Raw genomic sequence first — 14,440 nt, 5'->3', positions numbered from 1 at the left:
ATAGATAGATAGATAGATAGATAGATAGATAGATAGATAGATAGATAGATAGATGGATGTACAAATTTATTTCGTGTTTATATGCTGTCAAAATTTTCCCTGCAACCCACTTTTTTGGCTCATGACCCCCAGGGTTTGAGAAACCCTGCTATATACACTGTTGCACTGATGAGCCAAAACATTAGTGGTCAACTAATGACCACTTTTAATTATCACTTATTATATTAATATACATTAATATTTAATATTATTTATTATATTAATATATATATATATTAATATTAAATACTATTAAATATATTAATATACATTAATATTAAATATTATTTGTTATATTAATATACATTAATATTAAATATTATTTATTACATTAATATGCATTAATATTAAATATTACATTTTCTTTTTACATTTACAGGCACTTTAATCCAAAGCTATTTACAGTCAGCTAAATTCCATGCAAGCAAATGAGGGTTAAGGGCCTTCCTCAGGAGCACATCAGTGACAAGTTGTTGTTGTGAGAATTGAACCAATAACCTTCTGATTACCCTAACCACTGAGCTACCACTGTGCACTCACCATTAACCACTGTTACTTGTAGTACACATGTTAAATGCAGCAGTTATGGGCAACATAATGTCCTGCGTGTTAAATGTTTATGGCATGACGACTGGGTTGAATTATTTCAGAAACAGCAAGCCGTGCACTTATTGACAGTGGTCTGAGGAGGAACAAGCCACAAATCATTGACAAGTAGTTGGGTGGCCAAGATTTACTGATGCCAAAAAACAAGAGAAAAGCTACTGTGGTTCTAATTTTATACAAATGTTTATAGTGGTGATGAGGTGAATGTGTTACAACACACATTCTTCAAAGTTGCAGGTTGGGCAAAGCACCAGTTTTAACCTACAATGATCACGCAAGCATTGGAAGCGGTCATCTGAGCAATAGAAGTAAAACTGGTGTGAGGAATTCTGTTTCATGTGGATCATATGAATGGTTTGGCTCATGTGCATCATTTACCAGCGTAAAAGTGTCCACTTTTTTAAGTGAAGTCTATGTCTCTGTGAGTCAGACCTGTTTTGACAGCATATTAGGCAGGTGGCCCTTATGTTTCAGTACATCAGTGTATAAGCACACTCAAAATGACCTAGGTTACAGTTATCAAGTATCTTGCCCAACTGTTTGTATATTTGTGTGTAACTGACAGGTCCAGAACATCACTCAGTCCATGGAGGTGCTTGATTTGAGGACGTATCGAGACCTGCAGTACGTCAGGGACACGGAAAACCTCATGAAAACGGTGGACGGAAAATTGAAGACAGCTTCCGATAACCCTCGCAGCGTCAACCCCAAGAGCTTTCAGGTATCTTACATTTATTGGTCCATTTCTGGCTTTGTAGGTGAGCATCTCTGTTTTAAACTGAATGCGGGCAGCTACAGGAAACCAGTGAAGATAATGCAGCAGTGGGGTGATGTGGCAGTGTTTAGGTTGGTTAAAAACCAGTCGGGCAGCTGCATTTTGTGTGGACATGGGAGCACCAGCCAGAAACGAGTTGCAGTAGTCCAGTTGAGAGATTAGAAGTGACTGGACAAGAATCTGAGTGGCTTTTATAGAGAGAAACAGTCCATTTTTAGTTCAATAAGAGACAGATCTGGACTGCAAGCAGGCCAGTCAAACACACATATTTTATGTCTATGAAGCCAAGCTGTTTTAATTAGTGAACGATGAGGCCTGGTATTGTCCTGCTGAAATAGACATCAAGTTCCTAGGATAAGAAATCTTTTAATGGCAGCAGATGTCTCTCCAAAATACCTTCTATATGTCTTCACATATTAGCAGATCACCAGTGTTAAGGGTACTGGTGTACCCCCATGCCATCACAGATGGGGTTTTTTTTTTCAGTATTTACTGGTAACATTCTGGATGCCCCCCCTTCCCCAAAACAAGCTGAAACAGGGACTTGTCTGACCGTAGACCATAGTTTTTACTTTTAGTCTTCCGGTCCATCTCAGATGACTTTGAGCCCAGCGAACTCACTAGCATTTATATGTGGCTTTCTCTTTGCAAAAGACAGTTTCAGGTTGCATTTTCTGCTGGCTGATTGATGGTGCCTGCACAGAGATGGGAAAAGAGTGCTGTCAGGGTGTGTCTCTCCATACACAGTGCTGATCCGTATTGCACTCGTCAAAGTGTAGGTGACAAAATGCATACGGCTGCTGCCCATGTGTTGGAGGGGGCGTGGGTTAGCGTCATTCTCCTCAATCAGAGCGGGGATCAGCATTGGTGGAGAGGAAGCATGATGCAATCGGATGTGCTAAAAGGGAGAGAAAGGGGATAAAATGCCTAAACAAAAAAATAATTTAAAAAAAAACTACAGCAGACTTTTCAGAAATCTGGTTAAAATGAAGAAAAGCCACATAAAGCTAAAACCAAATTCTTAGTTTAGAAGTTTACAATCTAGTAAAGGACATAAACTTCTTCATATATACGGTATGTACTGTATGTATATATAATAAGCAGGTGTAAGAATGCTTTCAAAAACAGAAGTGTAAACAGTCTACACAGCTGTTACTGTTTCAGACTGTTTTAACCTACATATAAAAATGATGATCATTATCACCTGTTTGCTATAATTGGTTAATCAAACACCTAACTATAGCAAGTGTATCTAAAATAATTTATGCTGTTTTGAAGGCAAGGGTGGTTACACCAAATATTTTCTCTTTTGTTCCATCACTTTGCATTTTGTTAATTGACAAATAGAAACTATTAACACTTCTATTTTTGAAAGCATTATTACCTTGCATGTTTTATATACACCAACTAGGCATAACATTATGACCACTGACAGGTGAAGTGAATAACACTGATTATCTTTTCATCACGGCACCTGTTAGTGGGTGGGATATATTAGGCAGCAAGTGAACATTTAATCCTCAAAGTATCCTTGAAGAAAAATGAGCAAGTGTAAGGATTTGAGCAAGTTTAACAAGGGCCAAGTTGTGATAGCTAGACGACTGGGTCAGAGCATCTCCAAAACTGCAGCTCTTGTGGGGTGTTCCCGGTCTGCAGTGGTCAGTATCTATCTAAATGGTCTAAGTAAGGAACAGTGGTAAACCGGCGACAGGGTCATGGGTGGCCACGGCTCATTGATGCACATGGGGAGCGAAGGCTGGCCGTATGGTCCAACATATGAGCTACTGTAGCTCAAACTGCTAAGTTAAAACTGGTTCTGATAGAAAGGGGTCAGAATACACAGTGCATCACAGTTGCAGGGCTGTTTTTAGCAGCAAAAGGGGGACCAACCCAATATTAGGAATATGGTCATAATGTTATGTCTGGTTGGTGCACATTTCATGTTTTGCAGTGGGTTGATTTCCTACTCAGTTCATCTGGACACAAGTATGTTGTAGAGATACGTTTCATCACTCATCCAAGTGACTTCTTCAGTCTGAGCTGGTGGTGGATACCCCAACCTTATATGCAGCCGATTTGCATAACGACCGATCACCGTCCATTACATAACAATGAAACCAGTGATCCATATGCAAATCACAATGACCATTAATTACAATGACCGTTAATTACATGTGTGCCTTTCGGCCTTACGACGTTGTAAGATGGTGAGAGATGTACTATCAGCCCCCCTCCCCCTCGGTTCAGGGATGGTCGTTCCCTCTTCACATAGATGGCCTCTTTGACTCCCCGTTTAAACCAGCATTCCTCCTTGTCAAGACTGTCTAAGCGCAAACCAATGGTGATTCCGTATGTGGCGGGAGTAGCAGAACAATTGAGACGGATATTCTCCAAACACCGTGTTTCAGTTGCTTTTAAACCCCAAAACAGAAATTAGTTCACCCTAAGGACCGGGTCCCTCGACACAGACAGAGTAATGTAGTGTATGCTGTTAGGTGCCGGGGGGATTGCCGGGAACTGTACATCGGGGAAACTAAACATCCACTGGCGAAACGGATGGCCCAACATAGAAGATTGACCTCTTCTGGCCAGGACTCCGTGGTTTACACTCACCTGCAAGTCAGCAGCCACTCATTTAATGATGAAGATGTGCAGATCCTTGACAAGGAGGAACACTGGTTTGAACGGGGAGTCAAAGAGGCCATCTATGTGAAGAGGGAACGACCATCCCTGAACCGAGGGGGGGACCTGAGAGTACATCTCTCACCATCTTACAATGTCGTAATAGGAGCTATACCCCAATCATATGTGAAAGGCACACATAGCCATTGTAATTAATGGTCATTGTGATTTGCATATGGACCTGATCACCGGTTTCATTGTTATGCAATGGACGGTGATCAGTTGTTATGCAAATCGTCTGCATACGTCGTTGGGTTATTCACCACCAGCTCAGACCGAAGAAGTCACTTGGATGAGTGACAAAATTTATCTCTACAACAAACTTGTGTCCAGATGAACTGATTCAACTTTGGGAAGTGCTTACAACCCACAGTTTGTCAAGTTCATAGGTCTATCAGTATGGTAAACTGTCCACAATGAAACCTATTAATGCACAAAGAGCCATGTAAGCTAGTTTTGTAATAAGCTTTATTATAACATTTTAGACTGACCCCCTTAAGAGAAATCATATGCATTTTAATTAGCACTTGAAGTAAGAATTTGGTTTCTTTTGTAATAAGCAAGCCTGTGCTTGTGTGTGTGTTTAAGCAGATAAAAGTTTTCCGATTTTGGATTAATTTTAGCAATAAAGCACTGATATTACCAGTTATGCACCACTTATCCTCCTAAGACTAAGCTGATTCAGGGTTTGCGATTAGTGAGCCTTTTCATCTTCTGTAGAGCATCCTCCAGGATCCAGGATAATCCCCTGCTCTACAGCAAACACACGAGAATAGGTAGTTTAACATTCCATCCAAGTTTTTCTCGTCTAATTAGGGGGGAAACGATAGTCTGTATTCCTCTGGGATCTGGTCATCTGTGGGCGTGAGCCCAACCTTGTCTTTCTGTTTTAACACTATCAGTCGTTCGAAACTGAATTATACAGAACACGATTTTTTAAATCACTATTCATATGAATACATATTTAAAGAATAAAGAATAAGAACCTTTTCTTGTGAAGCAGTACAATCTCAGTGAAGTGTGCACCAGCTCAAAGAGCCAGGGTGCACAGGGCTGGCTTTATTTTACCAGGAGTGGCTGATGAATGTAGGGAGCTTAAAGTCGCCTATGGCAGGCCGTAAGATTAATGAGCCCAAATTTTTACGTTGCAAAACAGGAAAATGAGATTTATGATGCAGCGCTGCTGGTTTGAGAGCTGCTCCATCACCAGATTTACGACAGGTCTTCACAAGGAAGAGGCAGCCGTACTTCTTAAGGCTAGCACCGACACGCCTGGAGCTTATTCCTTATTCACCACAAGCATTACTCCAGTCTCATAATTAAGCCTGATTTATACTTATCAGAACAGTCTTCTGAAATGTAGGGCTGGTCAAATGAGCATCCTTAGGACCAGTCACTGTCCAAGACAGGAACCTCCCAACCTACCAAGCAGCTCTACAGTGATTGGCTACAGGTTTCACACTGCTTTTATATTAATGCATTTTACATTGATTATAAATATACTAAATTCAGTTTCATGGAAAATGATTTAGCTCGCTAAAGTATTTTAAACATCATTGTCTTTGCACATTTTACATAAGTTCACACTACACGATTTTTGCCTTGATGTTTGCCTGTAGACAGGTCAACAACAATTGCAATAGCTCGGATGCAAATTGGTATTCACACAAGGCTCGAAAATTGGCTTTATAGTTTGTTTGTTTATGCATTTTCTCCTCTTTTCTCCCTGTTTAGCGCGTCCAATTGCCCAATTGCATTCCTCTCCACCAATGCCGATTCCCGCTCTGATTGTGGAGAACGAAGCTAACCCACACCCCTCCGACACGTGGGCAGGAGCCGTATGCATTTTGTCACCTACACTTTGACGAGTACAATGCGGATCAGCACTGTGTACAGAGAGAAACACCGACAGCACTCCTTTCCCGTCTCTGTGCAGGCGCCATTAATCAGCCAGCAGAGGTCATAATTGCATTAGTTATGAGAGAGTCTCTATCCGGCTTTTTTAATATCCCACCCCTATCTGAACAACAGGCCAATCGTTGTTCATGAGGCTGCTCAGCCCAGCCGGCAGGCAGAGCTGAGACTCGATACGATGTATTGGAGAACCCAGCTCTGGTGTTCCAGCGTGTGTTTTTACCGCTGCGCCACCTGAGCGGCCGGCGGCTTTATAGTTAAGTGTGACCTGTTCAATGACTCGATTCGAGCGGCTCACCGATCACTTACAGACTCAAGAAAAATATCTAATGCTAAGTATAGGGTCAAAATCCTGTAGTGGGAAACGTGTTGTGATCAGGTTGTGACTGGCAGTGAGAGCGTTGTCGAACTACAGCCAATGAGAAAGCAAGACAAGGAGTGATGGGGAGGGATTGCAAATGTGAGGGGCAGGGGTGTAATATAGTTTCTATCAGAATACATCAACACACACACAAGCTTTACAGTAGTTGTGACCTTATCGTCTACGCCAAAACATAAGCGGTGCATTGCAAAAAATATTTATTTACCAACAACTCTCTCTACAGAACAGACTAAATTCACTCCTTCACCTATAATATTTCCTATTTTCCCTTGTTTTTTTTGCTGCTTATTAGCATACAAACAACTTTGTTTGCTTGCTTCGTGCTGACATTCATTTTTGGAAGCTAAAAATCGGTCTTACACATATCATTATACCCTTCATCACTTCTTGCATGTGTTTTCGTGACGAAATGTAGTTTGGGAGACCAGTCAGACTCATCTGCAATTCCTCCTGGTAATAGATCGCGTGACCCCACAACGACTTAAAAGACTTTATTTAATAACAAGAGATCATGTTGTGAAGTGTGAACTGTACAGCAATCTGACTACTTTGAAAGTCATGTAGTGTGAACTTAGCATTACAGTGATCAGGCTTAACATTATGACCAACTTCCTAATATTGTGTTGGTCCCCCTTTTCCTACCAAAACAGCCCTGCAACTGCGATGCACTGTGTATTCGTGACACCTTTTTTTCAGAACCAGCATTAACTTCTTCAGGAATTTGAGCTACAGTAGCTCGTCTGTTGGATCGGACCACAAGGGCCAGCCTACACTCCCCACATGCATCAATGAGCCTTGGCCGGCCATGACCCTGTCACCGGTTTACCACTTTTCCTTCCTTGGATCACTTTTGATAGATACTGACCACTGCAGACCAGGAACACCCCACAAGAGCTACAGTTTTGAAGATGCTCTGACCCAGTCGTCCAGCCATCTCAATTTAGTCCTTGTCAAACTCACTCAAATCCTTACGCTTGCCCATTTTTCCTGCTTCTAACACATTAACTTTGAGGATAAAATGTTCACTTGCTCCCTAATATATCCCACCCAATAACAGGTGCCGTGATTAAGAGATAATCAGTGTTATTCACTTCACCTGTCAGTGGTCATAATGTTATGCCTCGTCATGTATAGTAAAGCAAATGTTTTAGTTGTTGATCTGAAGGTGAAGAAAGATCATTTAATGAGAGGGCTGTAGCTCAGCAGTTAACATACTGAACTATTGAGCTGAAGGTCAATAGTTGCCACTGTTGGGCCCCTTAAACAAGGCCTTTACCAATCAATTGCTTGCCTTGTATTAAGTCACACGTAGGTTGCCTTAGATAAAATCTGCCCCTATAGTGAAGTTATTGGCCGGGTGGGTATGTAGTATTTCTACATACAGACATTATTGGCTTTGTCTCGAAAGAGGGGGGTGACCGAGGCCCTGCGATGGATTGGTACATGAATTTCCCCTTTTCAATCACAGCATTGAAACTGCTTTGGCTAATGGACTGCTTTGATGAGTAAAGCATACTGTCCAGCACCCTAGTTAACTGTTACTTATATAAGATATTTTACAAAAGAAATTAATGTCTCTGTTGACACACAGATGCAGCACAACATACATAGCGAGCACTTTTCCACCAAAAGAGCTCTGCTTCTTGAACCGGTTCTGTTCAGGTTTCTTCGAACCTTGGTGTTTTGTAGAGAACCGACCTGCGTTTCCACCAGTTTTTGGGAACCAAGCATGCGTCATTAACGGTGGGCGTTACACAACGAAAGTAAAGAGTATTAACATGATGACGGAGCGTGTAGATTATGTGCGAGCATTTGTGCTGTTGTTACAGATGTTCGTTTTTATGCAAAAAGCATCGCTCAGCTATTGGTGATAAGAAGACGTAGACGTGTTTGTCGCAGTTGTTGTTTTCTTTAGTTCACTGACGTGAGAAGCGTTTTGCGCTTCGCTCTCACCACGACCCTCTGCACAAATAGCCGATTTGCTCAGCGCTCGGCTTGAGCGGTAAAACATCACTAAAGTGATAGCTCAGTGGTTAAGGTACTGGACTAGTAAACAGAAGGTTGCCGGTTCAAGCCCCGCCACCACCAAGTTGCCACTGTTGGGTCCTTGAGCAAGGCCCTTAACCCTCAATTGCTCATCGTGTTCCACTCATTGTGTAAGTCGCTTTGGATTAAAGCGTCTGCTAAATGCTGAAAATGTAAATGTAAAGTTTCATGACATGAACATCCATTTGTGTGAAATAACCATCAAATCCACTCTAAAAGCTCCACATGTATCTGTGTTTAGTCAAATTAACTTCATGGTGGTGTTTATACAGCTCGGGGTTCTGAAAATCGGCTTCTCGTGAGAGTCGAGAAAGCTTTATGTAAAAAAAAGTGTAACGTGGCCGAATGTCAGAGTCAGAGTCAGAGAGGTTTTATTGTCATTTCAGCTACATACAAGTACATATTGAAACGAAACAGCGTTCCTCTAGGATCACAGTGTAACACGGTACAAAAAGTGCGAGACAAAAACAGTGTAAATACAAAACAGTGTAGGTACAACAATAAATACAAAAAATCCTATAATAAATAACTACAAAAGATATTCCTAATTTATCCCTAATCTAAACAAGTAATTAGAAGACAGGACTAAAGACAAGTGTTAGTACATGATGGTGAATAGATGGTACAATGGTTCATGAGGTAGTGACATGTTGTACATTAGCAGCGTAAAATTGGCAATGCAGATAAGGTGCCTAAAAAGTAAATAAGGTGCAAAAATACAAGTAAGGTGCAGAAATTAAAAAACTTGTGCAGTTCCAGGAGGTGTGCAAAAAAATGCAAGTAACATAGTCAATACAGTTCAGTGTGTGGCAGCAGAAAATTTCCGGAGGAGATTGTTATAGTACTGAGTTGAGGAGTCTGATTGCTTGTGGGATAAAACTGTTACACAGTCTGGTTGTGTTAGTCCGGATGCTGCGGTATCGTCTCCCAGACGGGAGCAGAGTAAATAGTCCATGTGATGGATGGGTTGGATCGTCCACAATGCTGAGAGCTTTGTGGATGCAGCGGGTGTTAAAAATGTCCGTGAGAGATGGAAGAGCGACCCCGATGATCTTTTCAGCTGTCCTCACTACTCGCTGGAGAGTCCTGCGGTCCGACGCAGTACAATTTCCGAACCAGACAGTGATGCAGCCGCTCAGGATGCTCTCGATTGTTCCTCTGTAGAACGTGGTGAGAATGGGGGGTGGCAGATGAGCTTTCCTCAGTCTTCTCAAAAAGTAGAGATGCTGCTGGGCTTTCTTGGTGATGGAACTGGTGTTGAGGGTCCAGGTGAGATTCTCCTCCAGATGAACACCGAGAAATTTGGTGCTCTTGACGATCTCAACAGATGAGCCGTCGATGTGCAGTGGGGAGTGGTCCCTTAGTGTCTTTCTAAAGTCAATGACCATCTCTTTGGTTTTATCCACGTTCAGAGACAGGTTGTTGACTTGGCACCAGTCCGTTAGATGTTGTATCTCCTCTCTGTACGCTGACTCATCGTTGTTGCTGATGAGTCCCACCACAGTTGTGTCGTCTGCAAACTTAACGATGGAATTCGAGCTGTGCATTGCTGTACAGTCGTGCGTAAGCAGAGTAAACAGCAGTGGACTGAGCACACAGCCTTGGGGAGCGCCGGTGCTCAGTGTGGTGGTGCTGGAGGTGTTCTTACCGATCCGGACGGACTGAGGTCTCTCAGTCAAGAAATCCAGGATCCAGTTGCAGAGAGAGGTGTTCAGGCCCAGCGTGCTCAGCTTTCCAATTAGATGCTGAGGAATGATGGTGTTGAATGCTGAGCTAAAGTCTATGAACAGCATCCTGACGTAAGTGTTCTTTCTGTCCAGGTGTGTAGAAGCCAGGTGAAGTGTAGTGGATATGGCGTCGTCCGTTGAGCGGTTAGGACGGTACGCAAACTGCAGTGGGTCCATGGTGGGAGGCAGTAGGGTCTTAATATGCCTCATGACTAGTTTCTCGAAGCACTTCATGATGATAGGCGTGAGTGCTACGGGACGATAGTCGTTGAAGCATGACACAGATGACTTCTTTGGCACGGGTACGATGGTGGTCGTCTTGAGGCATGTTGGAACGATGGCGCTGCTCAGGGAGATGTTGAAGATGTCAGTGAATACATCTGCCAGCTGGTCTGCACATCCTTTGAGCACTCGGCCAGGAATGTTGTCTGGTCCAGAAGCCTTCCGTGGGTTGACTCTGTGCAGAGTTCTCCTCACGTCCGCTGTGGTAAGACGAAGCACCTGGTCGTCACAAGGTGGGATCATCTTCCTCGCCAACATGTTGTTCTGCGCCTCGAACCGAGCGTAGAAGTCATTCAGCGCATCTGGAAGGGAGGCATCACTGTCACAGATGGGTGGAGTCGTCCTGTAGTTGGTGATGGCCTGGATGCCCTGCCACAAGCGCCGTGTGTCACCGCTGTTCTGGAAGTGGCTGTGGATGTTCTGGCCGTGTGTGCGCTTTGCTTCTCGGATTGCCCGGGACAGTCTGGCTCTCGCTGTTCTGAGAGCCGGCTGGTCACCTGCTTTAAAAGCGGAGTCTCGGGCCCTCAGCAGTGCACGCACCTCTGGAGTCATCCACGGCTTCTGGTTGGGTCTGGAAGTGATGGTTCTAGTGGTAGTGACGTCCTCAATGCATTTGCTGATGTAGCAGGTCACTGAAGTCGTGTACTCCTCTAGATCAGTGTAATCGCCGTATGTCCTGAAGAGCAGAGATGGATCCTTCTGGCCAGGTTTTCACCTGTTTCTGTACAGGTCTGGAGCGCCTGATGAGTGCTCTGTATGCTGGAATTAGCATTACAGAGATGTGGTCTGAGTATCCGAGGTGGGGGCGGGGCTCCGCCCGGTACGCACCGGCAATGTTCGTGTAAACATTATCCAGCGTGTTCGCTCCTCTCGTAGCAAAGTCCACATGCTGATGGAATTTAGGGAGAACAGACTTGAGATTTGCATGATTAAAATCCCCAGCGATAATAAACTGTCCGTCTGGATGAGTGTTCTGCAGTTCGCTGATGGCTCTGTAAAGTTCGCTCAATGCTTCCTTCGCGTTCGCGCTGGGCGGAAGATACACCGCGACAATAAGCACGCTGGTGAATTCCCGTGGTAAATAAAAAGGTCTGCATCTAACAATAGCAAATTCCACCATCGGAGAACAGTACGCCACAACAAGCACAGAGTCCTTGCACCATTCGGTGTTAATGTAAACACAAACGCCTCCTCCTCGTGTTTTACCGGACTGAGCTGCATTTCTATCGGCGCGATACGATGCTAGCCCGTCTAGCTGAATGGCACTGTCTGGAATGTTGTCGCTAAGCCATGTTTCAGTGAAAATTAAAACACAACAGTCCCTGTACTCACATTGGGTAGTTCGCTGAAGTCTGATACAGTCCAGTTTATTCTCCAGAGAGCATGCATTTGCGAGGAATAACGATGGTAGAGCCGGCCGGCTTGGGTTAGCTTGTAGCCTAGCACGGACCCCGGCTCGCTTTCCACGCTTCTGCTTCCTCGAGCACCGCTTGCGGCGCCCCCTCCCCCGGTCACCTGCTTCAGGTAACACCGAGGACTGCAGGCCTGGTTCGCGAAGTAGGCAGAGTTCATGCAGAGTTTGCAGCAGATCATCTTGCAGGTTGGTTTCTGACTGTTTTCTCAATTGTAGCAGTGTCTGGCGGTTGTAAACTAAGTCAAAATTGGTTTCCATACGTTTATAAACAAAACTGTCCTAAACAAACTTACAAACTTTTCCTGAAAACAACAAAAAAACACAGTTTTTCGACCCCAGAGCGGCCGCTGCGTGTTAACGCGCCGCCATCTTGGATCAAGTACTGGTAGAACTAATGTAATCCTGTTTAGCTGAATTGTTACTGAGAGCCACCCATGACTAACACATGTTTATTAAAAGAGTAACAGGTACCAAGTTTCCATCAAACAGTAGGTATGTTGTAATAGATGGAAGCACCTGTTACCCCTTTTCCACCAAAGCGGATCCGGCTCCGTTACGGTTCGTGAACTTGATTTTGAACCGGTTCCGCGTGTTTCCACCGAGTAAAAAAAAGAGAATGTGCTAAAAGTACAACATAAAAACACTTAATTTCTCTCTGTTATTACTGCTTATAAGCGCTCTGTACTGCCGAAATTCATCTGTCATTGTTTTAGTACAACAAGACACGTTAAGCTTTATTTTTCACGTTAAGCGTTTATACTGTCCGGGTCACTTTTACCACATCATATCACATATTTATCACGTCATATTTAATCAGGTGAACTTTAAAAGATAAAAGTGCAGTGCCAAAGCTGTTTAGCACCTTCTCATATGAAAGCACCCAAACCTCTACACTGTGACACGCCCACAGATGACATCACGGTTTGCGCTGAAAAACCAAGTATTCTGTGGTGCCAGATTAGAACGCTAGTTCGCTGTCCGGAACCTCTTTTTTTTACTTGGTGGAAACACGCGGAACCGGTTCAAAATCAAGTTCACGAACCGTAACGGAGCCGGATCCGCTTTGGTGGAAAAGGGGTAACAGGTGCTTCCATCTATTACAACATACCTACTGTTTGATGGAAACTTGGTACCTGTTACTCTTTTAATAAACATGTGTTAGTCATGGGTGGCTCTCAGTAACAATTCAGCTAAACAGGATTACATTAGTGCTACCAGTTTTAAGAGGGAAAAGTGCAGCTGAGTTAGATACTCTGACTTCAGATATAATGCAAAATAAATGTTGCTTGGTTCAGTGATGCACTAGATGGCTGACAGGGCCTTGGAGTAAAAAAAGAAAGTTAACTAGAGGAAGCGAGCATCTAGATGCACAAGAGCACTACTAATCACTGATTAGAGAAATCAACAGTCGTATGGGTGCTTAAGCTGTTCATTTGAACTCCTCAGTGATTGGGCAATCTTAGAAATAGGTCTTGAGCACTACCAGATTTCAGACACATTCTAAAAGCAGTGATATATTGTAAGCAGCTTTAAAGAACTGATACTGGCAGAACATTTTACATATAAATACAGTACATGCATTTTTGTCATGATTGTTTGATTTATAACACCATTATAATGGCTGCAAATCGGTTCAGTCTCTAAGAATTAAAAGTGAGGGTTGATTTGTGAGGGTGTAGAGTTGAATTGATTTTGCTTTTGAATATAGATCTTTTTTTCCCCCAGATAGTGGAGTGTATGCCTATTTCATTCCTATGGTCTAGAAATAAGATGACCAACATGCTTATGGTCAGCTGTTCACATACATACATGAAGTTTAATATTAAGTGTTGAGGTTCGCATCTTGATGATGCTATGCTACTGCCATCCAAAGCCATAAGTCAAAGGGAGCATAATTGGTGCTGTGTTGTATATATTAACTTTGACATTACTAACCGTTTAGTTAAAGCAGCCCTTGCCAGTTGGGTATCTGTTCTGCTTAATAGTGCTTTCGTAGCAGCATGGTCATCCCTTGCAAGATAAAGAGCAGCTTGATGGATAAAGAGCAGCATTTTTCCTTTTTTTTTAATCAGAATGTTGGAAATCTGTTGCATCTGTTAGCTTAATTACACATGGTAGGGTAGTTGGTGCAATCCTTCAAAAGCAACAGTTGTGTAAGCAACAGACAGTCATTGCTTAGTAATTAAGGTACAGGACTAGTTATCAGAAGCTGAATGGTTCAAGCCCAACCGCCATCAACTGCCTGCATTGCATTCAGTCACAAATGTAAGTCACTTTAAATAAAAGCATCTTTTAAATGGCATAAATGTAAATGTAACAGTCTGACAGCTTTTATAAACTTCCTTATAATCTTCCTGATCTAGAGGAATGATGCTGCTACACCCATTGCAGTGACATTTATCTGTATAACAAACTAAAGTCGACAAACACTTGCATTTCTAATTGGCACAACTGTTTAATATTCGGACCTAATGTCAGTTAAAAGGTTTTATTTTAATGATCTCATAATCATCCATGAAAGGATGACTTTCTAGTCTCCCCTTTTGATCAATTAGTCAAGCTGAGGCATCCTA

At 42.9% G+C, this 14,440-nt stretch overlaps 1 protein-coding gene across 2 annotated transcripts in view; it reads left to right on the top strand.

Annotated features, from left to right (window-relative positions):
• Positions 1 to 14,440, top strand: part of olfm2a (olfactomedin 2a) — a 269,002-nt gene that overhangs the window by 221,380 nt on the left and 33,182 nt on the right. For both annotated transcript variants that reach the window (XM_063015253.1, XM_063015244.1), the window contains exon 3: positions 1,211 to 1,366. In XM_063015253.1, the coding sequence (XP_062871323.1) occupies positions 1,211 to 1,366 (156 nt within the window). The remainder of the gene's footprint in view (positions 1 to 1,210; positions 1,367 to 14,440) is intronic.

This window comes from Trichomycterus rosablanca, chromosome 2 (assembly GCF_030014385.1).
Source record: "Trichomycterus rosablanca isolate fTriRos1 chromosome 2, fTriRos1.hap1, whole genome shotgun sequence".
Taxonomy (NCBI): domain Eukaryota; kingdom Metazoa; phylum Chordata; class Actinopteri; order Siluriformes; family Trichomycteridae; genus Trichomycterus; species Trichomycterus rosablanca.
This window is presented reverse-complemented; position numbering and strand designations above follow the sequence as displayed.